Source organism: Embiotoca jacksoni, unplaced genomic scaffold (assembly GCF_022577435.1).
Source record: "Embiotoca jacksoni isolate LCO1_2020_lvr unplaced genomic scaffold, fEmbJac1.0.p SCAF_12, whole genome shotgun sequence".
NCBI lineage: Eukaryota > Metazoa > Chordata > Actinopteri > Embiotocidae > Embiotoca > Embiotoca jacksoni.
In genome coordinates this window covers 6,980,317-7,006,896 of record NW_027185252.1, presented here as the reverse complement: position 1 = coordinate 7,006,896, position 26,580 = coordinate 6,980,317, and the positions used below count along the sequence as shown (strand labels likewise).

The window sequence follows — 26,580 nt, the reverse complement described above, 5'->3', positions numbered from 1 at the left end:
GTTTTGTCAGTCTTGAGCTTTCCGTGTGATATGCAGAAAACAAAACCAATAGGGGGCTTTGTTTGAATACATTTATTACCTTCATAATAACATTTGAATGTTTGAGTGAACAAGTTTTGCCTGCTTGACAGTTTCTCCAAAAAGTCTTCTGTTTATATCTGTACTACAATGCACGCAGAATAACAATAGCATCAACAGATGCCACAGTGAACAGAGATTTGGCCACATGTCAATGTTTACACACAAACTATTCTCTTGAACTTTGTGCAGATTTGTACCTTTCTCACACAAAAACATTGGTTCTATAGGATGAAAAAGTTGTACAAAAGTTATGTAATACAACAGTTCCTTAGTGGTTTACATTTATTATAAATGTACCATGTGACTGCAGTACAAAGATGCCTTCTCTTGGGAACAACAATATGAATAATACAACAAATCAAAGACATATTTGTGAAACTATGCTATCAAGGGCAAAGAACAACAAGCAACAAGGTGGCAGTAAACTTTTTTTGACTTGGCGAGTCCCTTCACTGATCCATAATTGAGCTGCAATAACATGCACCAATATTTTTTTTAAAACAACATTCCCTTGATAAGACAAGATCCTCTACTGCCCTCCGAGCAAACACATCCAAACAAGGCGAAGGATGAAAACACATGTCTGCTAGGCAGGAACACGAGTCACAACACTGGGAGAATCAGTGCTCAACAGTTTCAATGTAGTACCATGATGAGTGGGGGCGAAGCCCCGGGTTTCCTCTCAGAATAAAGAATCCCTTTTCTATATTAGCTTTATCCCTCCTCATCTCTTTTTTTAAGACTTCAAAGTTAAAAAAAAAAAATAATAAAAAAAAAAAAAGACATTTACTTGGTTAGCATCAGCAACCATGTCAGAATATTATTTCGTATATTGTTACTAACTTGACAACCACATTGAAAATGGCTCAAATCAGGTGCGAGGGAGGCTGGAAAAGCTGAACAGTCAAGCTGATGAACAAGTAATCACCCGGAAAGGAATCATTGTGAATTTAAGTGAGCTGACAAATGATTTGACTTCTTTTTGAGATTCTATGAGGACTCCTGCTATTTTCTCTCATGATACATAAATGCTTACGCACCTGATCATTTCTCAAAAGTGTCCTCTACATACCTTATAGATTTTATACACTGTACTCTCATTTAACAAACCAAAATAAGAAATTCCTCCATCTTAGTTTTTAATATTTGTCGTACTGCAAATATAAACACAAAAAATAAAAAATAAAAACTTTACAGCACAGCACTTGAAAAATGCTCAGGACATCGACTGGTCGATCGGCTTGTCATCTAAATCCTCAGATATATTTTAAGAACATCACACAAAAAACAAGTTATCCAAAGTTAATGAACTGCTGGAAAAGGATTTTTTTTCCTTTTCAAAACACATGACTGAACATAATTCAGGAGCGCAGAACAAACACAAGCACTGACGATAAACACTGCGGCTGCATGCATAATCCCGTTACTTTATTAAACATTGCTTACCCAGGTTTTTGGGGTATTAGATTGCATGACTGATTCCAGATTTGTATTTGCTTTCATCTCAAATCTCAGTCCTTCTGGTGACTTTGGTTCCTTTTTTTTGTGTCTCATGAAACGCTCACATGAAACCAACTTGGCTGTGAATATACTGGTTCTTTGTGTGTTGCACCGCCTATCTGGAAAGTAAGTTCACACCAAAATATTAGTGTTCTTGATGAAATATCTCCCTGCTGAAAAACTGGTTATGTACATTGGCACTTTTTGCTACAAAGGCACGGCCTCGCTCTGGATGTAACAGCCGGTGAAAAAGAAAGACCCAAAAAAAAAAAAATAAAAAAAAAAAAGGCCCATAGCATCTCATGCAAGAGTGTATTTGGAGATGGATGGCACACGGAAGGGGGGGGGGCACGAGGAGGCCATCACTGACAAATAACAGATGAGACCAAACACTGTGTACTATAAACAAAAGAAGGAAAACCACAGAGAGATGCCTGTTGACACAATCAGAGAGAGGCTTATGAAGCTTAGCCTAACCTGCTGCTGTCTAATGGCACAGCCATATCATGGATCCACAGATTGAGGGGCGGAAAAAAAAAAAGAAAAAAAAAAGTAAAAGATACTCGTAATCCAATTACAAAATCATAGAAACTCATTCATGAACATAAAAAAATACATATGTAAACTGATTATCGATAAACATTCCACTCATCTGCCTAAAATGGTAATAAAAACTAAAAAATAAAATCATAATGCATAATGAGTACAAAATACTTAATTGTTTTGTTATGTCTAGAAATACACAGACAAACAAACTACTGTTGAACATAAACACTGACCGCGGAGGAATGTCCACCAATCGAAACACTGAAGGCAGCCAAAGGTCAAAGGCCACACCGATACTTTCCTTTGGTATACGTGTTAAAGTTGATCAAGTCACCACATAGGTGTGAGGATCTATTTTGCACTTCATTTGGTGGCGCCCTAATCTCACTGGCTAAGTGCTTACTTTTGGTTTGGTACAAAATGCATCTGTGCTTTTAGTCAATAAACAATGCATAGTTACTATTATTTCAATCTAAGGAATAAGGCTCTCACAGGCAAAAATCTAGTATTATTAAAGTGCATGTCACTGATACCGTAGCATAATACGAATGCAGGTAGTATCAATGTGTAAATTGATTGTACTAATCATTCTGCCTGTTCCCTTGAACACAAAGTGGACAGAAATACTGGACAAGTACCCTTCTTCAGAACCTTAACACCGCCCTTCATATATAAATGCTCCACACAGACTCAATGGCTCTATAAGGAGTAAACACTGAACCCCACGGATCTGAGAAATCCCTTTTTTATCTTGTTGGCACCTCCGGTAAAACTATGGCTTTTATTTTTATACTATATGGCAATGCAACATTGTGAACAGTCTTAATTCAGCTGGAGCTGAACAAGGGTAAACAATCGCTGAAAGCTGGGCACCACTGAAAGGCACTGGAAGCTGTTCTCCTTCATGGACGGTTCTGGGATGGCCCGCAGATCTGTAGGTGCCTACCATCGCCCGCTGACGCTGGCCATGTCAGCGTGAAACTGCCGGGTCAGGCGGCCGCTGGCTCCCCCTTCCAGGAAGGAGGACCTGATGGGTGGCTCGAATAGCTTCCTCCGGTTCTTATTCAGTTCTGTGAAAAACAACCAAAGCGGCACAAAACATCAGCAGTAGCAAAGGTGATGCAAACATGTTTTTTTATTGTGGGTTAGCTTCTCCGAGTGTTGCGACAGGAATTGTTGCAAAGCAAAGTAAAGAAATACATACAACTGAGGGGAATGTTAACCTTTCTCTTGAACCTCCACTGATCAGCAGTGACAAGAAAATTGGATTGAAATCACTACAGAATTGTTCAGATCAACAAAAGCCTTCTTTGCGTCCATCTGGTCTTACACAGCAGTTTGGACAAACTGCTTTCATAAAAATGCCAGAGGAACACCCTGGCATCTCGGAGTTAGTCATACGATAGCCGTGCTGTGTCGCTGCCAGCATAAACCTTCAGTTTGATTACTGGAGACAGGCAGCTCGCTGCAGCAGCTCTTTTTACTGGCACACCAGCAGGAAGTTAAAAGCTGGATTGCCTTGACTGGTATTCTATCTCTTTATGAGAAGTAAAAATACAGAAAAGACAAAGAGTCCGACAGAGCCGTGCAGATTCCTCTTTTGAAGCCCCAGCGGAGATGAAGTTGACCTGGCAACAGGCAGCAAAACCAACTCTGGCCTCAGACCACTGCTCGCCCTTAATAATCGTCACATTCGCCTCGTCGCTTCCCCTATCTGCTCTCACCGTCAACCCTGGTTCTGGTCTGAGGTTTCTGAGCTAAACATTTACAGAATACCCACGACAGGAAGCTCATGATCCCAACACGGGCTTGATTAAGCTTACGCAGCCGCACAACTCGCAGCCATTACGATGTCCAAGAAATGATGTCAGTAATGAGGTGTGACACCCACCACATTCACATTAAGCGCTACAACAGGGCAGAGTCTGCTTCAGCATGACGGAGGCAGCTGGGACAGCTGCTTCAATATCAACAGACTCATCTGAGAAGAATTTGCCTTAATCCCATTTACTGCTGCTTGTGCAAATAACTGCAACATGTTTTCTCATATCTTTTCAAGATAAATTAGTCACAATACAACTGTCTTGAACTTGTTTACTATAGTCTGTCTATAATTAGAGCCACCTATTGAGCTTTCATATCCATTAGTTTGCAGTGGAGATGACCTCTGTCAGGTGGAGCACAGCTGGGCTCTGCTCAGCCTTGTTGCAATGACAGATAAAATAAGAAACATTAATAAAACACAAAAGCCAATTTGAGCGTACATGCCTTCAGCAAGAGTGAGCTGGCAGGACGAGCCTGCAGCTGGGATCCAGGATTATCAGCACAGAAAAGAACCAACTTGGGACAGAGGTAATTGCCTGTGGGGATCTGTACTATATCTGTCCTTATGTTAGTGGTTTTTTTTGTCAGTTTTATTTTTCCTGGACAGCTGATAGCACAGAATGACAATGAAATACAAAATGCAACACAAGTAAACTCTTTTCACTTCTGTACCCGAGATGGCAAGCAGCATTTTCCTGCGGGCACCAAATGTGGTGATTCCCAGTTCCTTCAGGTCCTGGTCCGTTAGAGTCAGGAATGTCTGGAGGTCAATCTGGAAGCAGTTACAAGTCAATTTAACACGGCTATTAACACAATACAGAAACCCCTACTTGTATACGGACCTTCAACCATAAATGTCATGACTAAAAACAAAATCAGCCTTCTCACAATTGCTGTCCATGGCTAAAAATACTATGATGGAACCTTATTCTAATTAAACATTCAGATAAACATACCGTACATTATGTTCATTGGGAATTTGACATGTACTTACATTTACATTACATTCCTCACATTTCTTCTACATCATACTATTAAAATCTTTTGTTACATATGAAATATGGAGATTAAATCTTAAAAGTCACTGAAATGCAAGTAACTGAATTGAGTAAATTTAAGAATTTGAGAAACAAAGTACTTTCTTTTTTCCCCTTTGCAACTTGTGTCCTTCATTAGCTCTACAGTCCATCAGTGAAAATGATAGACCTATAACTGGGACGACAGTCGGTACTACCTCTTGTTGCTGGAAGACGTCCGTGTACTTCCCCAAGCCCAGCTTGCTGAAGAGCTCAGGCAGGTCCGTGCCTTTCAGAGACGAGTTCAGGCTGCAGCCGTTGCTGCCGGTTACCGAGGAGATGGAGTCCATGTAGTTGCTGCTGCTGAGGTAATGCTCTGCTGCTGCCCGACATAGGAGAAAAGCAAAAAACAAATGATGACGATAATAAGTAAACAAGAAGCAACAATCATTCATTAACATCCGAGTTACACAGATGTAAAGTCATGCAAGTAAACGATATCCAAGTCAAAGTGACCACACAATTGTAATTAGTCAAATGGAGAAGTATGAAAGTCAGAGGACAGAACATGATGTGTTTCAAATTAAGATGAGACCATCTAAGGTCCTGTTTAATAGACAAGCTAGATTGGTATAACAGGCAAGATTATTGGAAGTTAGCTGAAGTGCCACCACTGAACCAATATTTAATAAGTGATTACATTGAGCAACAAAATACACACAGGCGTGCACAGACTGAAACTGAGTATGGAGGTAAGAGAGCTCACAAAGACATTTAAAACAACTTAATTTGGTGTTCTCTGGAGTATATATTTCATCTGTTCTCTAATTTGTGTCTTTATTACAGCATGTTACATTTTTAAACTCATTAAGCACAAAAGGAAATTAAAATGTGACCTTTTCATCTCAATTAAGTCCTTCAATCAACACCAAAAAGTGCTCGAAGCATAGATTCTACAAAAATAGTCTTTACTGACCAGATTTGTTCTGCTTCCTCTTTGGGCTGCTGACGGCGGAGGGGAACTCTGCGTGGCTCGGCAGCCCATTACCGGTGCCGTTCCTCTCTCTCCAGTTGTCAGAGTCACTACCGTTCCCAATACCTTCCCGGCTGCTGGATCGAGACAAGGACAGCGGGGAACCCTGAGAGAGAACATAAAGAGAGAAAATTCTAAACATTTCACAGGCGGAGTCTGAGTTATTGTACTGCATCTCAATATATTGTGCAAAAATCACTCTATTGTACACGGAAAGAGAAATGAACTCTTCCGTAATATACACATGGTCATAGAAAATGGCAAAGACGGTGAACTTATTCATTTGGGATGACGATGACATCAAACACTGAGAGTTTGGATGTCTGACCTCGTATGTTGTGCTCATGCTGGGTTTGTATGAGACATGATTGGCTCTTCGCAGCTCCTTAATGGTCTCAGCTGGCATCGACTTTGAGAAGCCCAGACCGCTCCAAGTGTTGGTTGGGGTCCGCACCTCAGTCACCACCGGCTTCTTTAACATAGCTGTTTGAATGCAGACATGCAGTGATGCAAAACTATACAGAGATAATGCCAAACAATATATCTTGTACAGGGATTTAAAGATTTAAAGTTAGATAAAGAAGCTCTGTTTCAGAGATCCTTTTTCAGGGGACACATAACTGTTGGTGAATTACTGGCAGTTGTGACCTTTAGAGTCTGTCATCACACAAAGCTAAATTATGGGCTACATGCCGGCACTGCTGGTGATATTGCAGTACTTGATGACACACAAATGTCACCTTACCTTTGGTTGCCAGAAGCTTTTTTTGTTCGTAGTCAAACGCCTGAAAAAACAGTAGACAGTTTACTTTACTTCTACATCTGAACCAAACTGTGAATTTTGTGTGTGTTGGATGTGTCTGAGTGTGTGTACCTGCATGTTGGCAAAGGACGCTTGCGGTGCCAGTCTGATTCTCTCCCTCTCGTTCTGCTGTGCTGCCCTTTCGGCCGCCCGCTCGCTGCCTGGCGCCCTCTTGTCTGCCACAGGGCTGTCTGACGAGCTGGACTCGGCGTCCGAGAGGAGGCAGTCAGAGCTGTTGCAATAAAACAGAAATATAGTATTGTGAGTGAATGAATTGAGATTAAATATGTAGAAAAAGCAGGGAACCCCACGGCTTTGCATAACCTTTCCTCAATCTGCTCTTTCTCTCACATTATCGCTCGGGCTGTTAATGTTCCAGGATCGTCACATTTACGTGGGTACAAGATCTTATTATGAAGATACAGTTGGCTATTCCACTAACAATGTTGTCCAGGGTGAGTGTGTGTAACACAGTCCATATGGCAGCCAATTCTAAAACTCCTAAATCTCCAGATGAGGCCAAATAACCATCTGTTGCTTTATGTATCATTATCCAGTTTTGTGCTTCTTAAAAATCTCTGCACTTGAGAGTCATTCTGCTAGATGCAATTTCCTCCCAGAGTTTCTTAGGCTATACTTCTTTAGTCTATAAAAGGATTATTACAGGACTGCCAAACAGCAGGAGCTGTTGATGATTTTCAAAGGGGTGCTAAACAGTAACAGCAGAAGCTGTAAATGATTTTTGGATTCAGACGTACTGTAGATGGGAGTTCTTGGTGCCCTGCAGGAGCTCCACAGCCTGTCGTTTCCCTGATGACGTCTTACATGAAGCCAGCATCTGTTTCAGCTCACTCCCGTTAGCTGAGTGAGAGGGGCTTCTGGGCATGCCCACTTCTACAAATGTGTCAGAGCCTGAAGGAAACAAACACAAACGTTTTTTTTGGATTAATTTCTGCCTTCTGTACAGAAAATACACAGAAATCTGACAAGCACAGCTGAAATATTTAAAGATTTCATCTTGTTTTTTTTCTATTTTAGCCGTACACCGTCTGTTCTCAGCAGTGAGTGGGTCAGTCAGTGTGAATGAGTATGTGTAGCTTGCGGGCATATGTCCTGCATGTGTGCATGCATTAAAGTGTGACAAGTCTCACTTGGATCCTGGATTAATTAAAACCATAGCAGCTGTGATTATAGTGCTTTTCATCTGCTACTCTACTTTGAGCCCAATAAGCTGTGTAACAGGACGTGCGAGTGTGTGCACGTGTATAATCAAGAGTATCTGAATATACATGGGGAGCGTAAAATAATATGTCGTCAGTCAACCTAATGAAGCTCCCCGGGGTTTAATGTTTGAACAATTCCCCTGGACTCCCTTATTCCACAACGCAGAGCTGAGCCGGACTGGGCGAGCCAGTCCAAACACATCCTGCGACACAGGAGGAGGTAAGGGAGGGAGAGGAACACTTACCAGGACGCACCGCACTGAGGGAGGACCGGCTCAGAAAACAGCGGGGAAAAACGAGACGCGTGAGAGTGAAGGTTTGAGGGGAAAACCGCGAGTGTAAGACACAGAGGAAATGAGGGCCTTTCTGAGCAGCTAGGAGACCAGCAGTTAATCTGTCTCCGTTCCAATAAATGTAGTCGGAGGGAGCATGAGGTTAGGAGGACAGTATAGAGAAACAGAAAGACGTTCACTCAAGGCATTTTCCTCTATGTGGGTTTAAGGGTTACATAAATCTCGAGTGGAAAAGCTTAAATTGGACATTTATGTTAACTCTGCAAGGCTGAGGTCCAGCAAACCTGGAAATGTTAACAGCTCAAAACTTTAGTCCATCCAGGGTTATAAAAACACTTAAATCTTAAGATCATGTTTAATGTAAATGAATCACAAGTACAAGCAAGTACCCTTTTAAAATGAACTTCTCAGCAGAGTTGAATATTTTACTTAGAAATAGTTGGAAATTACATATAAAAGTTAGATATTAAATATGGCAGAAGATGAATTAACCATTCTTAGATAAATCTTGGTGGTCAATTCAAATTTACAAAAATCAAACAGGATAGGGTTGATATTTTGGATGGGAGGTGATTATTAGAGCATGTGAACAGATAGATAAGAACATGCATGCAGGTGCTTTTACTAAGCCATGCATTCTTTAGGGATAAATATAATAATAATAATAATGGGCGGGACTCTGTTGACACGACACTGGTGTACACCCCATGCATAGTCATAAATTTGGTAGATGATTACATTTTTTTTTTATTGCAGACCCTAGGAGCTATGTGGCTCGGTAAAGTATTACATCTCGTAGTACATCTCTGAAAAAAACAAAACAAAAACAAAAACGTAACAATCCACGACAGGCCAGGGCACATATGTGGAATACCTTCATCTGGGCTGGACTTGCTTGACAGCGGTTCTGACGGATTGTGTCCGCTGGCCTCCTGGACCGAGTCACATGGAGCTGGACTCAAAACGGTTTCCGCGAGGGACGCCGTTGCTAACCTCCCATAAACTGAGCCGGGATGCTGTAGGTGCATGCGCATGCAGGCACACACACACACACACACACACACACACACACACACACACACACACACACACACACACACACACACACACAGACCGAGCAAAACACGTGAAAATAAAATTACACTTACTAAACAAAGGACATTGAAAGTGAACTCAAAGTAATGCAGTAAAGAGTATAAAAACGAGACAAACCTTGACATGTCCATTCAGGCTGCAGTCAGGGACCCCGTTGGGCTGCTTGTCTATGGGGGCTAGGCCAGGTGGAGGAGACGGTGTGCTCTGCGTGTAACCCTGCACCCCTGACAACAGGATGCTGCTCAGGGTGGCCTGAGTGGCCGGGTGCAGCATCAGCTGAGATGAGAAACCTGAAACAGAAGAATGTACGATCAGCGGTTTTCAAAACCTGAATGATTCATAAAGGAAATGCTTGTCTGAAGGCTTCCTGTCTGTTTGTGCATCACCATATTTATTCAAAAAATAACTGAAACAATGAAGAGATCCTCAGCTGCACATCAAAGAAAAAGGTAGTCAAACAACTGACTTGAAAAGTTCACCCACAAGTGGCACGTTTTTACCGATGTACTTTAATCTCTCCACAGCGGATTAAAAATACTTCCTTTAAAAGCGACAACAGAAAACAAGCAATACCGTGTACGAACCTTGGGTGCTGGTGAGTGAACTGGGCCAGAGGGAAGGGGAGGGTGCGGGGGTGCTGGGGCTCATGGAGGAGTTCAAGCTGTTCAGAACGGCGTTTGGGGCGGCAGAGTTGGGGAGGGAGTGGGGCGCCGTCGCACCCAGGAAACCTGAGGTTCGCAGAAAGAAACGGGGAGAGAACGGAGACAAATAGATCAGCGGTGGTCCTGTCAAAGCAGAGACATTTTTCAAGCTAATCACACGTTACACTAAGGCCGTCAGAAAATAATCTTGGTCTTCCAGCAATTTAACTGGAATTCCATCAAACTGCCATCAACTCTGCAGTGAACGAGAGGAGGAATTTCTTACATTTCTACAAGGTCATGGATGCAGAAGTACGCATCTAGTGTGTCCTCATACCCAATAAAGCCATGTTATTGAGAGCCCCAGCAATGTGATGCTTGGTGTCTTAACCCAAACACAGTGTATGAAAACAGAAAGAAGCAGGTCTGTGGCTTTAACAAGGGGCTAGTTTGGCTCCAGGAATAAGGCCAGGGATTCTTCTGGCAGACTGGCCTGTAATCTGAGGAAGAGAAGCATGTAGCAATTACTAAAGGCCAGGATGTGGCCGTCCACAGCTTCACCCCCGGGCCCCTGGGTTTAAATGAGACAACAAGAAAAAAAAAAAAAAAAAAAAAAAAAAAAAGTTTCTACTGTACTGGGACTTCATCGCACATTGGGGGGTTTTTGTGACCATTTTCTAAAATGTGATTTCCTCATCTCATTTTCTGGGGACAAAAGAACAACAGACAAAATATGCAAAACTTTCTGTGCTAGGTGTTTCCAAAATCAAAATCTCGATTCATAAACATAAATACAGACCCAATATTAATGCTAAGCTACCTCCCTTCAACCTCCAGGGCTGAAAAGTAAAGCCAACGCAGAAGTGCCAAAAACTGCAGTTCCTTAAATGGCCACTTGAGGCTGGCTCCAAAATTGACCCTCGTGTTAAAACGCGCAACTTTACAGTAGAACTAAACATTTACAGTCTGGTACAAAAAAACAAACATGTTTGGTCACTATTGCTTATTCAATAACAACTGTATGGGGGTGAATTTATATATAACTGTGTTGAGTACGCATAATTAAGAGCGTAGCTGCTTTAAGTGACGGGTGGGTGCCAATACAGTTGGCAAGCTGCTAAAACGTTTCAGCAACCAGGCTTCATTTGACCTGCCTCAGCTCCATCCACACACCTCTTTGCCCATTTTTGTTACGGCTGATGGCGACGGCCTAAGCCACCCGGAACTGAGCTTCAAAACTATTTTCCAGGAAACCTGTGGGCGATGTCACAGAGGTCTAATCTCCATGACATTTTTATTTGCATTCTATTGCTACCCCACATGTTCTTGATATACCTATAACTCTACAGCTGCAGAAACGGAAAGTAAATGTTTACGTAATATAATGAAGATTTGTTGTGGTTAACGTTTGATAGTTTATATTTAAATTTCTAAGAGAGATAAACTATGGTGGATGTTTTTCCAGCATTTGATTATAACCATGAGCTCCTTCCTGTCCGCTTATCCCTATCTGCCTTTGATACATTACTCATGTCCTCAGTTTTGTTTTTTTAAACAGTCTGTATCCCTAAAACATTATCATACGAATGCAAAAAGCAGGAAACTGGAGCTGAGTATTTGTCATTCAAAACGTACTTTTACTCAATTAAACGTCACTCTTGAAATCAAAAACCTCCGGACATCTGTTCCAAGCTGAACTCTGCGCCTCCATGCGAAGGTCAGAGCTGCAGACAAACAACTCCTACGCGATCAGAATCGTTCATCATCCTGTGATTCATCAGCTCATGATTTCCTCAGAAGTGGCACAACGAAATTTGTACTGTGGTTATTTTCTGATGGTTGGCTGATCAAATATGTGGGACTCACTTCGTAGCATGACATTCATACAGACATGGTGAGGTTAGTTCAGCAGACAACTCCTACTGTAAAGAACCTGTAGAGATGTCACGACTCACTGGCTGTGATTTATGCGGATGTTGAGGGTATTTGTATCTGATTCAGTCAACCAGGTGAGGGCGGATCTGACTAAGAGATCATTTCAATAGAGGTGATTTTAAGAGAAAATATTGTGGAGGAATAAGTGACTAGTGGAAAAGGAAATGACTTGTACAAATGTATTATTACTCTACAGAGAGATTAAATTATCTCTAATGTATTGGGTGCGGGCAATAAAAAGTAGCATCTTATCTTGATGCATCAATTTATGTTTTCTCCATTACGGAAAATATAAAGAATAAACCTAGCAGAAGTTCGAAGGCGTCATTACCCAGATTACTCAGCCCCAGGCCAGCTGAGGCCAGGATGTCCAGGCCAACGGGGCAAATGAGGGACGGGGATGGACCATTAGTGGCTGGATTCAACACCACGGAGGGTGAGGAAGAAGACACTCCGTTGCTCTCGAGACCCAAGAGGAATTTTCGGGCTTCGTACATGTTGACAGCATTCCTCTCCACGCTTTTGACGATCACAGACTGCGAGAGATGGATAAAGAAGGAATAGGTGATGAGGAACCGAGACAAAAAAAAAACACAGAAGGGACGGAGAAAGACATTTTTAGGAAAATGGGAAGTATGGAAGAGAGCAAAGGAGAGAGGAAAAAGACACGAGAAAAGAGGCAGATGGGGGAAGCAAAAGGAGGAGAGAGGGATAGATATGGTTGGGAATGTTGGCACCAGAGATGGGGAGTGAAAAGGAGGCTGAGGAGGAGACAAACATACATGGGAGGAAGGAAGAGGGAATTAAGGATAGATTAGAAGGATAAACATTGAGGCAGTGTGGGAGAGAGGAGACATGGGAGCAGTATTTGAGAGAGAGCGTTTCTTAATCAATTGCAAAATATGCCTATCTCGCTCTGACATGAGTGAAGGAAATCTGAGGTAATACTAGATACTCAATGACGATTACGCTAAGAGGCAAAACAAAAAAATCAACAATGAAAGAATCAAAACAAAAGTAATAAGTTTGACTTTTTCCACATCAGCCGAAAACCCTGCCCTTCATAAACATTAAATTAAAATCAATGTGAGCACAAATCATGTTCTAGCTTTTTGGGGTTTTGCCAAAGTTTGAGATTTTGAAAAGTGGTTTCCAATCAAGAGCCCGTTTGAAACACACGCATGCACGCACACATACACGCGCTCCTTTATAGGTCTGCCAAAGAGCCAGCAGCACGGGCTATGGCATGCGTTTGGACGGGCCTTTTGGATTACTGTTGTCACCTCGTTAAAATGTTTAAGTGAAGGCTTCTTAAGAGGATCTGGGCCGGGTCAGTGTTTACACTGGCACCTCCACACCAGTCCCCGAAGGCCTGTCTGGTTTGAGCACGCAGCCCTGGCTCGGGGCGGGACGTGGGCACCTCAAACAGAGTCAGGACTTGGCCCAGAAGTGAATTACGATTAGGAATAGTAAGCGTTGTAGAACTACAGACAATGAGTAATATTAGTTTTGGATGTAAAGCAGGTGAACCACAGTTATTGTAAGGGGTTGCAAGTCACAATATAATGTGAAAATGACCAACATATTTCACTATTACAGGCTATATTTACTCCAAGGCGAATGAGGGTACCTCCAAACTACGACATAATTTACTGAAAATCAAGCCAGTTATTAGTTGGACTATTCCAGGCATAACAAAGAGACTGAGGCTTCCCGTCCAACAGGTAAAACATGCATGGAGAGCTGTGTGGGGAGCAGAGAGCTGACTGTGATTCCCCACTGTGGCAGATGTTGACTGGCCAAAACTAATCTCCGTGTTGGGAGGACTCCCGTTGGTAAATGGTTTCCAGTTTGTCACTTTTAAATTTGTACAGTGATGAAATGTGACATTGAAATAAATTATAGATTGCCCTGTCAGGCTGTGACACTTGATGAAGAGTAATTCTGAAGTGGAACAGTGACTTGTTTGTTTCTTGGTAGTTTTTTTTTCTTCTTCTGCCTGACACTTCATTTGAACACATAATCTGTGTGTTTTTGTTGAGTTAGAAAATGTCTCCTTCTAAACATGAACGTTTACTGGATGTTCATTTTTTTTTTTTAGTGGGACTGATTCATTTCATGAATCTTGTTCCATAACGTACGTTGTTAATTCTCATAAGAGACCGTTTGGATTACTGATTCCTCATAAATTAACAACACGGTTAATAACATTCTGCTTAAGTTTTAACATGATAACGTAATCTAGGATGATGTTTATTCATACATGTTTGCTACTTAACAGAAGCCATTCATGTTCCTTTTTCTGAGAGTTTGTTTTCACAGACTAGCACTTCTCTGTGTGCATGTTTTGATATACTGAGCAACAAACAACAGTCCTAGATTAATGTCCCTGTTCTACAGAGTACAGAAGTTGAACATCGTTTGTTCATTTGTTCTTGTAGGAGCTCTGTAGCGGTCAACACAAACTACTCAGCTCATCTTGTAGAGGTGGAAACCCAAAACCATGTCCTCATATTGCCTCTTCAAAAAAAGACATTAAATCTGCCAAGCGATGGTGACACCTCCTATTGGAAAACGCACATAGAGGACCACATCAGATCTGGTTTCTTGTATACATGTGATTTTTAATGCCCATGAAAATGCTTAGTAAGTATGATCCTGGATACACAGTTAAGCCGATTATGAAACCACATTATTAAAGGCCCCCCCCTTTTTTTTTCTTTTTTCTTTTGTTCTTTTTTGCCTTTATCCAGATAGTGCAGAGTAGACAGAGACAAACTGGGGGGAAAAGGAGCAGGGCAATGACATGCAGTAAAGCGTTAGCAGGATGGAAATCCAAATGGGGACTCACTGCTGATGGCATTTGCGACCATGTGGTATAAAGCCATGCGAACAGTTTGGCGAGGATGCACTTAGGCACAGTTGTGCTTTGGGCTAAATGCTGTTGTCACCATGGTAATGTACTCACAATGAGAATGATATAATGAGTTATCATGCAAACATTTGCTTATTGGCTGCAAATATAAAGAAAGGCTGAGGTTGAGGGAACTTCGGTGAGTGTTTGTTTATTTTCTTGTTTCTATTGAAATAAACATGCAAAATGTTAAAGGGTTCACCCTTGTTAGTAGACGGTGTCCACAATTATGATACACGTGACTTATCAGTAGAATTTGAGTAAAAAAACATTTAAGTTTGACTTTCTCAGGGAAAGCTTTATTTCTCTGAATGAAAATGTTGTTCTATTCATGCAACAAATACAACAGATTAAAGCTATTTTAGTTATTAAAGTTATAATTTGGAACAATGTATTTAGTGTTCTTTTCAAAATATTAAAACATGTCGTCATTATTGGTATTTTCTGGTTGCAAAAAACACAACACTACACATTAATAAAACTGTTGATGATATCAAAATGTTTAACTGTGGTGACTGTTTAAAAAGAAAAAGAAAAAGAAAAAAAAAAGGCATCTGCACGATAATTTTGAACTTGGTGTTGAGTGCGTCCTCGGGGAAATATAAAAGCTTGAACCATATTTAAATCTACTTTCTGGATTATTGCCATAAAACCACAGATTTGAACCTAATTGTGGTGCTAGAGGAAAAGTCAGCAGAGTCATTAAAGCCATTAGGGCTCATGCACAAGCCATCATAACTGTCTGTGCAAACATTTATGACGATGCATTAGACAGTTGTTGATGTACTTCAGTCTGGAGATTGCCATCCCTAAAGCTCTACAACCCCCTGTGCTGTGTGAGTGTAAGGCCTGTTGCCGTACCTTGCTGGGCTGTTTTGGCTTTGGTTTGATACTGATGAAGACGTCCAGCTGCTCCATCAGTGCTGTGATACACTGGGGCTCCACCTCGATGTCCTCTTTAATGTCAAACATTAATACCAGAGGCAAACACCCCTGAGGAGCAAAATCAAAATCACATTAAATCTTCAACAAACTCTTGTTTTCTTTAGTCAGCTATAGATGAGTATCTTTCAAAACCTCACTGGCATACTGAAACATATGTTTTCTTACATTATAGTACATTTCTCATAACAGTAGTAAATTTTCTTTTATACTACACTTTGTAGACCAACAAGTTCACCATACCAATAAATACAAGATTCACTGCTGGATTCGTCCCACACAGAGTTTGGGAAATTCCGCCAAGAGCAATCTGTTTTGCATGATCACCACCGCAAGCACCACAGACATCTATATTTTGGGCTGAGAGCTGGACAGCGCTCCTATTGTGAGTGGGTGTAATTAGCAGCAGAGTATAGAGCCAGGCTGGCTCTGACAGGGCCTGAGATTGGGGCTGTAATCTACAGTCTGGCTGAAAGCAGCCAAATCACACAGTACACTACTTGCGGGCAGGACTCCTCTCCCCCTCCTGTCCGTCCACTCGCTGCTTCCACTTACGGAGCGACTCACCTACTCCTCTTTATGTCTTTTTTCGCTTTCTCAGAATCCTCTCCCATCCCCTGCTTTCTATGCTTCTCATTTCTTCTCCAACTCTTCCCTCATAAATCAAATGTTTTTTACTCGCCCACAAAGTGAGACAGTAAAGAGGCTTCGTCTTGTGTGTCCTCTCTCCAGACCAAGAGAAAGTCACGTTTAGTCACTGAATCAGCTTTGGCATTTGCTAAATGTCTTTGGGGCCAACTGGGAGACCGCAGACAAAGAGAAGGCAGCTCTGGCAGAATTACTGCCCCACATTATGGATCTCCAAACAGAGAGCCAGCGCTGTTTACAGCCGAGATGTCTCATACACACCAGCTCAGCAGAAGCTTCGAGCCAAAAGTAATTAAACAGCCATTATTTTTACACATTTTTGAAACAGACTTCTGATTGTATTCCAAAGTCATTTCGATAAGGGTGACCTCAGTGGTCGGGGGCAACAAGACAAGAATGACCGCTGAGCATTTTTAACCAAATGTAATTTAAATATGAGGTGCTACCCTTGGTCCAAAATACTTATGCTAACATCTCTGAATAACAGACGGGGTTTGAACTCCAATCTACTGCCCACGCAGGCCAAACCCTTATAATTAACACCAATAAGAATAATATGTATACGGACAGGGCGTCAAGAACTAAAGCCAAACTAATGCACGTGTGTGGGTCCAATTCATATGCAGGTATTTAGTAGTTGTAAATCGTGCAGCCTAACCTTGAGTCCAGATTCTTATTTATCTGACATGGACATTTCAGCAGTGTAAGCGGAGCCAAACAAATCTCTCCCAAGGCTATTCAAAACCCCCAAGGCAATCATGGTTTTCTTCTGAAGCCCCATTCTAAAACCCGTGTATCATTCATATATACCATAATGATGTTAATGAAACAGTGACACCCATTATAGCTACCGCACATTATGTGGAATCTGTATATGTAAGGAATATATTGCCGGTGCCCTTTTTTAACCACACAGACAAACTAAAACACGTTAAAGTAATTATTTTCAACCATTTGATATCAATAAACCAAACACACAGAGAAGGTACGCACCATGAGGTACTGCCGTGCCAGGCACACAGATTCGATGGTGCCCTGAATGTAGACTGTGGATTTCTTCTGAGGGCTGTTGGGGTCGGGGAAGTGGATCTGGGCTCCCGTCCTCTGGGTGATGTGCTTGATGTTGCTGCCATTGCGTCCCTTCATGAAGAGGTGGTGCTGTGGTGCGATGTCCAGGTGGGTGGTGACTGAGATGGTGCTCGCAAGGCTGCCAGCCAGGTGGTCCAACAACAGAGCTGTACCTCTCTGGGAAAACATCAATGACAAAGTTGACATTATATGAGTATTTCAATAAAAAATATAAATATTTTAACAAGACTAGCATGCCCATGTCCACACCAGCATGCTCATAATGATATTAACATGATGATGTTAAGCAGGATTAATACATTTATCATTCAATTTTCAATGGGTGATGGCACTATCTAACTAAAATATTCATGCTGTCAGTGCTTTAGATACTGAATATCTTTTATAATTAGTTAATCTGTGGAGTTATTACAATTTAGTCTATAACAACATGATGTTTTCAAATTGCATATTTTTATTCAACTAACAGTCCAAAACCCACAGATACTTAGAAAAGCCACAAATGTTCATATTTGTGGAGCTGGAACCAGGAACTGTATGGTATTTCTGAATGAAAAATGGAAAATGCTGCAAATCAATCTACCCATTTATTTATTTGTTTTAGCAGTAATGGCAACATCTGTGTTACACAAGCAGAGGAGTGTAGAATAATGAGAGTAATAAAAAAGAAAAGTCTGCTTGCTAATTGTAGGAGAAAAGGCCAAATGTTTGTAAAAATAAATTTCACCAACAATAAAACAATGAATATAATAATTTACAGACTTTTCACAAGAATATAAAACAGTACATGGTCAATCACAATCATCTTAAAAAATAAAGCTAAAACCACTGTTCAATATTCAGCAACATTCAGACCGCATGAAAGAATAACTGATTAATAAGTAGAGCAGTAGAAATATGTTGTTGTTTTGTTTGTAAGCAATGGAAACCATTATATTTTCCACTGCATCTGCCGGCCTGTTGAACAGTCTCATACCTCGCTGCCTCTGCGAGACATCACTTGGCCTAGTAAACCAAGTCATTTCCAGTGTGCAACATGAATCCACACACTGTGGCCAGGATAAGACAACAATCCACAGTGGTTTTGGCAATCCTCGGAGGTGTTTCGAGGGTCTCACACCACCACACAACATAGCACACATATTCCTCTGATCCTCGAGCCTTCATCTGGCATGCTTCCCAGCCCTGACTGACCCCTCAGACCTACCACAAAGTCAGGGGCAATGCACATCCACACATTTACTGTACACAGAAGACAATAATGTGCACAAATGCACACTTACCATGCATGTCCAAATAGAAGTGAGCAGGCATATATGAATACATAAATACAGAGAGGCACCTATGCCAAAGGCAGCTGCTGGCAAACTGAAATGGGCTCCATACTGTTAACTGTGGTGGAAAAAAGTAAGTCGGTGGATTTGTTGGCAGAGATTATGAGAAGACTCCATGGCAGGCTTTAGCACGCCACAGATCAGATGCCAGTTGAGGAAATGCATGTGTCTATATATATATATATACACACTGTACTATACTGTATGATTATAAACATATACAAGCTGCAAAGAGGAAACACAATAAGAAGCTCCAAGACTCGTATAAAATAAAAGTTTGACTCAGAGGAGACTGTTGGACCTGCTGCTACAGTAGTGGGTCAGAGTCTCTCCTTTAGTGGAGGCGTCCAGTTCAAGCGACCAAACATCTCAGCACTCTCTTGCCCCTGTGGTGCTGAAAGTAATGAGGTGGTTTATACGAGAAAAGTGAGGAACACTGACAGTGTTGGTGGGCTTTGACGTGCGGCACAGGAAATCTTTTCTTTTCTTTTTGGTCTGTGGATTGCCCTGTAAACCGGCGGAGAATAGCTCTGGTACTTTAACAATAAAATGACTGACAAGGAGAGCACAGGTCACAGGTTTAGTTAGTTATTGAAGCATGTTTTACAGGGCAAACATTGGCTGTTTGGTCTTTCCATAATTTTTCGCCATAAATTAAACAGAAAATTTGACTAAAATGGAAATTATATTGTTATTATTGCACTTGGTGCAGTGACAGGAAATAACTCTGTGATGGAAATAATAGCATCAATATTAAAATGAGACAGAGAGTCATTTCTAAAAGAAACCAGACATTTTCACTGCTTCCAGGCTGGAAAATGTGAACATCTGCTGGCTTTCTGTATTTCATATGTCAATTTAATGCATTTCAGTTCTGGACTGTTCATCAGAAAAACAAATGACTTAAAGATGTCACCTTGGGATCTGGAAGATTTTAAATGGGCTTTTTTTTTTTTTCATGAGATCCTGCTCACCTTGACTGCATTGGCGTTATTCTGTGAGCCACGAACAACACCTGTAGCCCGGTAGAGACGTGTCGGGGGCTTGAAGGAGACTGTGAGGTTGTAGGTCTGTGAGATGTGCTGCACGGTGGGGGAGCTGGGGTCAGACTGCATGATGGCCGGAAGCTCGAAAGACAGCACGAGAGGTAGCAGCTCCTGTAATGATGTAGGGGCAGGACGAGGAGAGAGAAGAGCAGAAGGATGGACAGTAAGAGGGTGAAAACCATCATATTTCCATGAACAATGCGGTCACTGAAACGACATTAGGGCGGCTGAAATACTGCAGTTGTGCATAGTTGGATTGTTTGTCATTATGCCGTTACGGCTGCTGCCAGAAAAAAACTTGCATAAAACATGTCAAAGCAGATTTTTTTAACAAAAATGTAACAGACTCAGTGGAGCAGCTTGCATCCCAATGTGCTGTCATTCAGACTGATTAAAACCATTTGGGCACAAAGTAAAAACACAGAAGGAAAAGAGCGATTTCTTTACATCCTGTAGACTTATGTGAATGGACACGCAGACATAACCGTCCTTGGTTTAGCAGAAGGTGGCAGAACCCGGCATGTAAACCTGTCAGCTCAAATAAATCCAGCAAAGGTAAATACAATGAGGTAAGCGGTGGCAGCAGTAAGCTAGTCGACCTTTGTTACAGGAAGTCCTGCATTAGTATCACATCATTTCATATTTTAAACTTTAAGGCTACAAAGTTGTTCAGGCTATGGTTTCAAATTTTGCAAAATATCAGTGGTCCATGGCCTGTTCATTCTCATACATTAATTTCAAGTCACTGAATAAAAACCACAGGACCAACAACAGACTTCAGCTCTTGTCATTTGTAACACAGCCGTCACTCAAACAAAATAGATGCTGACAGGAAGGCTTCACTTCATGCACACACGTGCTTATGCATGCATGGGAGAGAAATCACGCAGGCACACACCCATACAGACACACTGAGGGGAAAGTACACACACACACACACACACAGAGTTATCCAAACACTGACTTTTGGGCAGAGCGCCATTATGGTTTTGGCTGCCAGTGAAGGGCAAGCAGCATGAATTGCTCCGACCAAAGAAATGCATCCCTGATCAGTCCCATATGCGCTTAGCCTTACATTTATATCACGTTTCAGCACTCGCTCTCTGAAGGCTCCAGAAATTTAGGTCAGCATAGAGGGAAATGCAAGAGAGGACAAGCAGAGCAGCAGGAGTCAGGCGCTGAATGAAGAATAGGCTGATTTTTATGGTGGAGCTGACTTCAGCGGTTTTTTTCTTCTAAAAGTCTACCTGGCAAATATGAGTTTCACATGTATTCAATCAGAGAGCCCTTATTTTTCTTAACATAGGGCGAGAGATGAAGACAAATGAAAATATCTTTAAGGTAAAGCCACCGGCCGGCCCTTTTATCACCTGCCTGTCAGCTCCACCTCTCCTAGAAATCCCCCAAGAATCCATCACCTCAACAACTGACTTGTTACAAACGGATCTCCACCCAAGAAGGGCTCAGAAATACAGTCGACCTTTTAAGTCCACCGTAGTATATCTGCCTGCTAAAGGGACATTTCTAATGCTGCTAAGGGAGAAGGCACAACTCACCCACTTCTGGTTGGGGAGGATTGCGGAGGATGTGGTCTGAAGCCCACCCAGAAGACAGTACACTACTAGTAACCTCAGCAGAAGGGGGGAGTGTCAAGGAACTGAGGTCAGATCTCCATCTCATTGCATTATACAGTGCCTCAATTTCAACACAACTGAAAATTCCCCTCATTTCTCTTCTAAAATGGATTTACAGGAATAGTTTGATATTTTGGCCGAACTACTTTCGTAAGTTAAAAATCCATACCTCTCTCATATTTGTCTGTTCATCATGAAACAAAGTCCAGGAGGCAATGTGCTTCATTTAGCAATGGTTTTACCGGTTATATTACAACTTGTGTTTTTACATTCCCATTTTAAACATCCATCTGTCTATTATCTATACTTGCTTTACCCTCTCCAGGGTCATGGGTGGCTGAGACTCCCAGCTGCCTTTAGGTAAGGTACACCCTGGATAGGTTGCCAGTCCATCACAGAAACCACCACAGAAAGACAGACAACCATTTACACTCTGATTTACAACTACAGCCAATTTGGAATAATCAATGAAACTAACCTACAAAAATGATCAATTTTCTCATTTAACTCTCCTGAAGAGAATTAATCTATTTCCCCCAAAAAAAGTGAACTATTCTTCTAAAGTAATTTCTATGTTTGCTAAATTTGTGGTATTCATGAATTGAATGTTTAACATTTAATACTCCTGATATTTTAACAGCATACAGGATATTTGGGTATCCTAGAATGAGGTAGATATCAAGGTTCAGTCCTATTGAAAGAAGTGAAGCTGACAGAGAGGGAAACTCTTTCTATCCACCCCATTTGCCAGCTGACTGTCTCTTCTTTGAAGGCCAGAACAATCCTTGTGGTTCTCTGCAGCTTATGTTGTAAACTCTTTTCTGCAGCACTGGTAGGGTTAGGTTTGACAATGAACTGGGTTGTGCCTTGTTGCTTTTGAAAACAACCATCAAGCACGGAGAGGTATAGGTATGCATGCATGCCAACATTTGCCAACACACTGCACAAATATCCAGAATGAGCCTCTCTTTTTGTCTCTCTCTCTCCATCACGCACTCAGCCATCCTCACATGTAAACACAGTCTTGTTATTTTTGGTCAGCTCATAGTGGAGGAACGTGTTCACTGCAGACAACTGCTGTGGTGTTGAAATACAGCAAAAGTTCAGAGATGTAACAGTTCACATGAACACTGAGGTCCTCTGGCCACAGAGCTGAAGCTGGAGGTCGGGCTTCCAGTCACACTGAAACTGAAGACGGAGAAGAGGCGAGGAAACGGGTTGGAGACGGGGTCCACAAAGGGGCTGAGGCTCATGCTTGTATTTTACAATTGTTCTAGGGAAGTGGTCTGGGAATAAATTAGGCATGGTGCTTGTGGTTGAGAGGAAGTGTTGAAACTGTGCCTGAAATGCACAATTACCTACTGTAACCCTGGAGCTCTTCCACTGCAGGATTAAATAGGAAACTTGGCTGTCTTAAGTCTAACGTTTTCTTTATTTATCAAGTAACTGTTTGAGTGATGCATTGAGGAGCCAATCAGTAAATTACAAAAGGAGTTAAATAAACAAGCTGTAGAGGGTAGGTCAAGCTTGGTAATGTGTGAGAGAATAGGAGATGGACACTCTCTGAAGCTGCTGCTGGAGTGAAATTCACCAGGTGAAGTTTACTCGTGTGGATCAGCTACAGGGAGGGAGGAAAGAAAATTGCGTGGCCAAGGTTGTATACATGAACTGCAAGAGCTTGTGAGGCTTGCAGGCTAACAAGAGCAGTCCACACATTTGCAGGGTTTTATCAGTTGCTTATCATCCTTTAATCAACCTTTGTCACTGTCAATGGACTCACTATAGCAAAGCAGTGTCCCTCACTCTCTTGCATGTTGTGCAGTTATAAAAAAAACAGTTTGAACAATCATTATTTCCTAACTGAGGGGTCAATCCAAATTCAAGTTAGCATGCAACTCTGCAAAGCAAAAGGGGTTGTTCAATTTGTGACTGGAAGCAAATGTATCTGACCCTGTTCTACAGGGCAATGAATGAGCGCACCATAAAATGTAAAACTAATCTCATGAGTTCACATATTTTTTTTCAAATAAACTGAGGCAGGCATTGACATATATGGCAAAAATATGATGTTTTTAAACTTTATTTTGCAACAGAAATAGGTGAGTAACTGCAATTATTATAAACTTAAGCCAAACAGTCGCTGTGCTCCATGAAGGTCAAAAGTACAAACTTGCATGTCTGCAGGGAATGACTGTATGCAACTCAAAATTGTGGGTGGTGTATTCCTTTAAGACTAATGCGGCTGAGTTCCAACTTACCCTTATCTTTACTCGAGCTGCCTCCACCCCTCCTGGCTGGCCTGCAATGGACACCTGTTCACAATAAAAAGTAACATGTAAATTGGCTGGCCGGCTCGAACCCAGTCCAAGATAAACAACGGCCCAGATACATTGCTGCATGTAATTTCAATGCTGAGAGATAAATGTAGAACATTGAAAACAGAAAAAGTTTAAACCTGAAACTTAATCCCTTTTCTGACATGATTTCAGATATTTTGAACCATATGATTACAAACATGAGTCCAGTCATGCTTGTAGCAATAATGCAAGTCATTGTGATTATAAAAATAGCCTCCCCAATTTAAACAATTAACTTTTTAAAAGGCAAGATGAGAAGGTAGATTAAGTTTATTTTAGTAATGAAAAAGTAATAAATAGTCTCATTATATTTATTGCCTCCTTCATCTGTTCCTTATCAGACAACTGCTCACTACTGAATAAAGACTAAACCACAGAGGTCTGCTACAAATAAAAATGGTTTTCAGGTGCTGTTGTTAAAAAAATAAACAATTAAGCCAACACAAAGCAGTCCGTCTTGTTTATCTCTCCCACAATAACAAAAACGCACGCAAACGGCACAATAGTGCTGCGAGCAACAATTATAAATTTCAACATAAAAACCAGTGTTGCGTTTCATGTTGGCAAAAAAATCTGCCTCGCTGAAGTGTGCTGCAACAACCGTCTGAATCCTGCCAGCTCCAGGGAGAAAGGAAGGTAAAAAGCCACTTACACAGTTATTTATATTATCTTATCAACATTACTGCACTTGTCAATATGCACTGTATCTCAAAGGCTCTTCTGCAGTCTGAATGCTTTAGAAAGCAGAGAAAGAGACAGCTTAAGGGGTCTTGGGCCTAAAAGGAGTCTCTTGCTACTTATCAGCCTGTACTTGCATCATCAGAGTGAGACTGGATGGGGTTGAGCAGACTGAGAGATGCAGAGAACTGAGAGAAGAACTTTGATGGTGTGCATATACAGTATATGCAAATAGCACTGTACAAATTCCATAGAGATAAGGTTGACGTCAGTAAACCTTAAATGAACTTGTCAGTACTTTCATACACAGGTGCACCGTGGAGCAGCTGGCAAAGATACATATCTCATGATCTGCCTGGCAGCGTGCTCCCCTCAACTACTCATGCTATACTTTAAATGGTAATTACAGAAAGATCCGAGAGATCTTCTGAAGAGTCCAGCCAAAAACACACCGGCTTCCTCTGGGTTGGCCAATCAAAACATCCAACGGGACCAACTCTCTACAACCTGTCCAATCTGAGATTGACTGTAAGGCTGCAAACGCAGATCAAAGAACGAATTTGGAACCTGGCTGAAACCTAACAACCTACTACTGAAGAAAACGAGCTGAAACTCAACAGGCAGCAGAATGCAACACACTTAAATTGAACATTTTCATCAAGGAGAAAAACTGTGGGTCAAGAGCTTAAAGAAAACAATATTAGATTAGGCTCAAACCTGGTTGCTTTTCTCTGCCTGGTTGTTCCTGTTAGAGTCTGGGAAATGGATGTGGCACCCCGTCTCCTCCATCACCCTTTTGATGTTGTTGCCACCTTTGCCAATAACGTGGGAGTGCTCCGTGTGGGAAACGTCCATCTTCAGAGTCACCCTGTTGCTCTAATGAGCAGAAAAAGAGGATAGGGGGGTTGAAATGATGATTGATAACAGCAATGTCTCAATGAGTGGAGCATGGTACAGGTAAATTGTCTGAAGTAAGTTTCAACCACAGCATTCATTGCAATTAGTATGATCAAAAATACTGCTGCAGCTGTAACAGCTGTAAAAGGCAGCTTACAGAACTCTAATTACCCGTTATTAGATAAAATGTTTCTGTTATTTTAGCTATGTGACGTTTTAAAGGGTCTTAACAAACAGCAGAAACAACCAAGACACTCTGGCTCCATCCCTGCTCCTCTTATTATAAATCCTGCTTTATTGAAAGGGGAGAGGAACATTTGTCCCCTTTACTCAGTAACAGTCCCAATATCCAACATTTTACAATTTCCCCTCCTTTAAACACTTTCACATGCTGCAGTCATTTAGAAAAGAAACTCATGAACAACTAAATATGCAGTATAATAAAAAAAAAGAAAAAAAGAAGAAAAGAATCAAATAGCTCGGCTGTGTCTGCCAGGCTAAAAAAGCCTTTTCGTGACAAAACCATATGAAATGCTTATAAACAAAGCCAATTGAGTGTTTTGCTCTTCTGTGTGTGGCTGTTCAAAGTGCATGGATGACCCCTTGCCCACAGGGGGTGCTACAATGCAGTCGCACAGGTATGTGATTTCTTGTGTTGCTGTGGCAACGAAGCACACACACACACACACACACACACACACACACACACACACACACACACACACACACAAGCTCAGCATGCATGTATCTGGCTGGGTTAGTGAGAAGTTGTATCCCACTGCTGTGTGCAATCTGTCACCTGGACAGTGGGAGAGCTGAGGTGAAAAATGTATTGAGTCCAATTTAATACCAGGGAGGGGTGAGAAACACACACAGAGCAGGAGAGAAGAGACGAGGAAAGAATAACACAAAAATACACCTTAAGTTTATCTTTAGTTCTGCGATGAAAGGTGTTTACTGTACCTTTGTGTCCAGGACAGACATAATTCTGTCTTTGGCTTCCCTCACGTTCTCCCTCTTCCCGCACACTTTGATGTGTGGATCTGCAGGGA

The 26,580-nt window shown here is 41.5% G+C and overlaps 1 protein-coding gene across 1 annotated transcript in view; it reads right to left on the bottom strand.

Moving 5' to 3' along the window:
• Window positions 1–1,207: 1,207 nt before the first annotated feature.
• The window catches only part of LOC138195245 (protein bicaudal C homolog 1-like), a 55,308-nt gene continuing 29,935 nt past the window's right edge, over window positions 1,208–26,580 (bottom strand). Inside the window, exons 4-21 of the mRNA XM_069144478.1 lie at window positions 26,492–26,571; window positions 25,349–25,507; window positions 23,855–23,908; window positions 19,891–20,073; window positions 17,487–17,738; window positions 15,765–15,896; window positions 12,321–12,525; window positions 9,998–10,141; window positions 9,531–9,703; window positions 9,193–9,334; window positions 7,561–7,714; window positions 6,875–7,034; window positions 6,746–6,785; window positions 6,329–6,483; window positions 5,944–6,106; window positions 5,186–5,349; window positions 4,624–4,723; window positions 1,208–3,197 (exon numbers count right to left, since the gene is read on the bottom strand). Of these exons, the coding sequence (XP_069000579.1) occupies window positions 3,070–3,197; window positions 4,624–4,723; window positions 5,186–5,349; window positions 5,944–6,106; window positions 6,329–6,483; window positions 6,746–6,785; window positions 6,875–7,034; window positions 7,561–7,714; window positions 9,193–9,334; window positions 9,531–9,703; window positions 9,998–10,141; window positions 12,321–12,525; window positions 15,765–15,896; window positions 17,487–17,738; window positions 19,891–20,073; window positions 23,855–23,908; window positions 25,349–25,507; window positions 26,492–26,571 (2,588 nt within the window). The 3' untranslated portion in view covers window positions 1,208–3,069. The remainder of the gene's footprint in view (window positions 3,198–4,623; window positions 4,724–5,185; window positions 5,350–5,943; window positions 6,107–6,328; window positions 6,484–6,745; window positions 6,786–6,874; window positions 7,035–7,560; window positions 7,715–9,192; window positions 9,335–9,530; window positions 9,704–9,997; window positions 10,142–12,320; window positions 12,526–15,764; window positions 15,897–17,486; window positions 17,739–19,890; window positions 20,074–23,854; window positions 23,909–25,348; window positions 25,508–26,491; window positions 26,572–26,580) is intronic.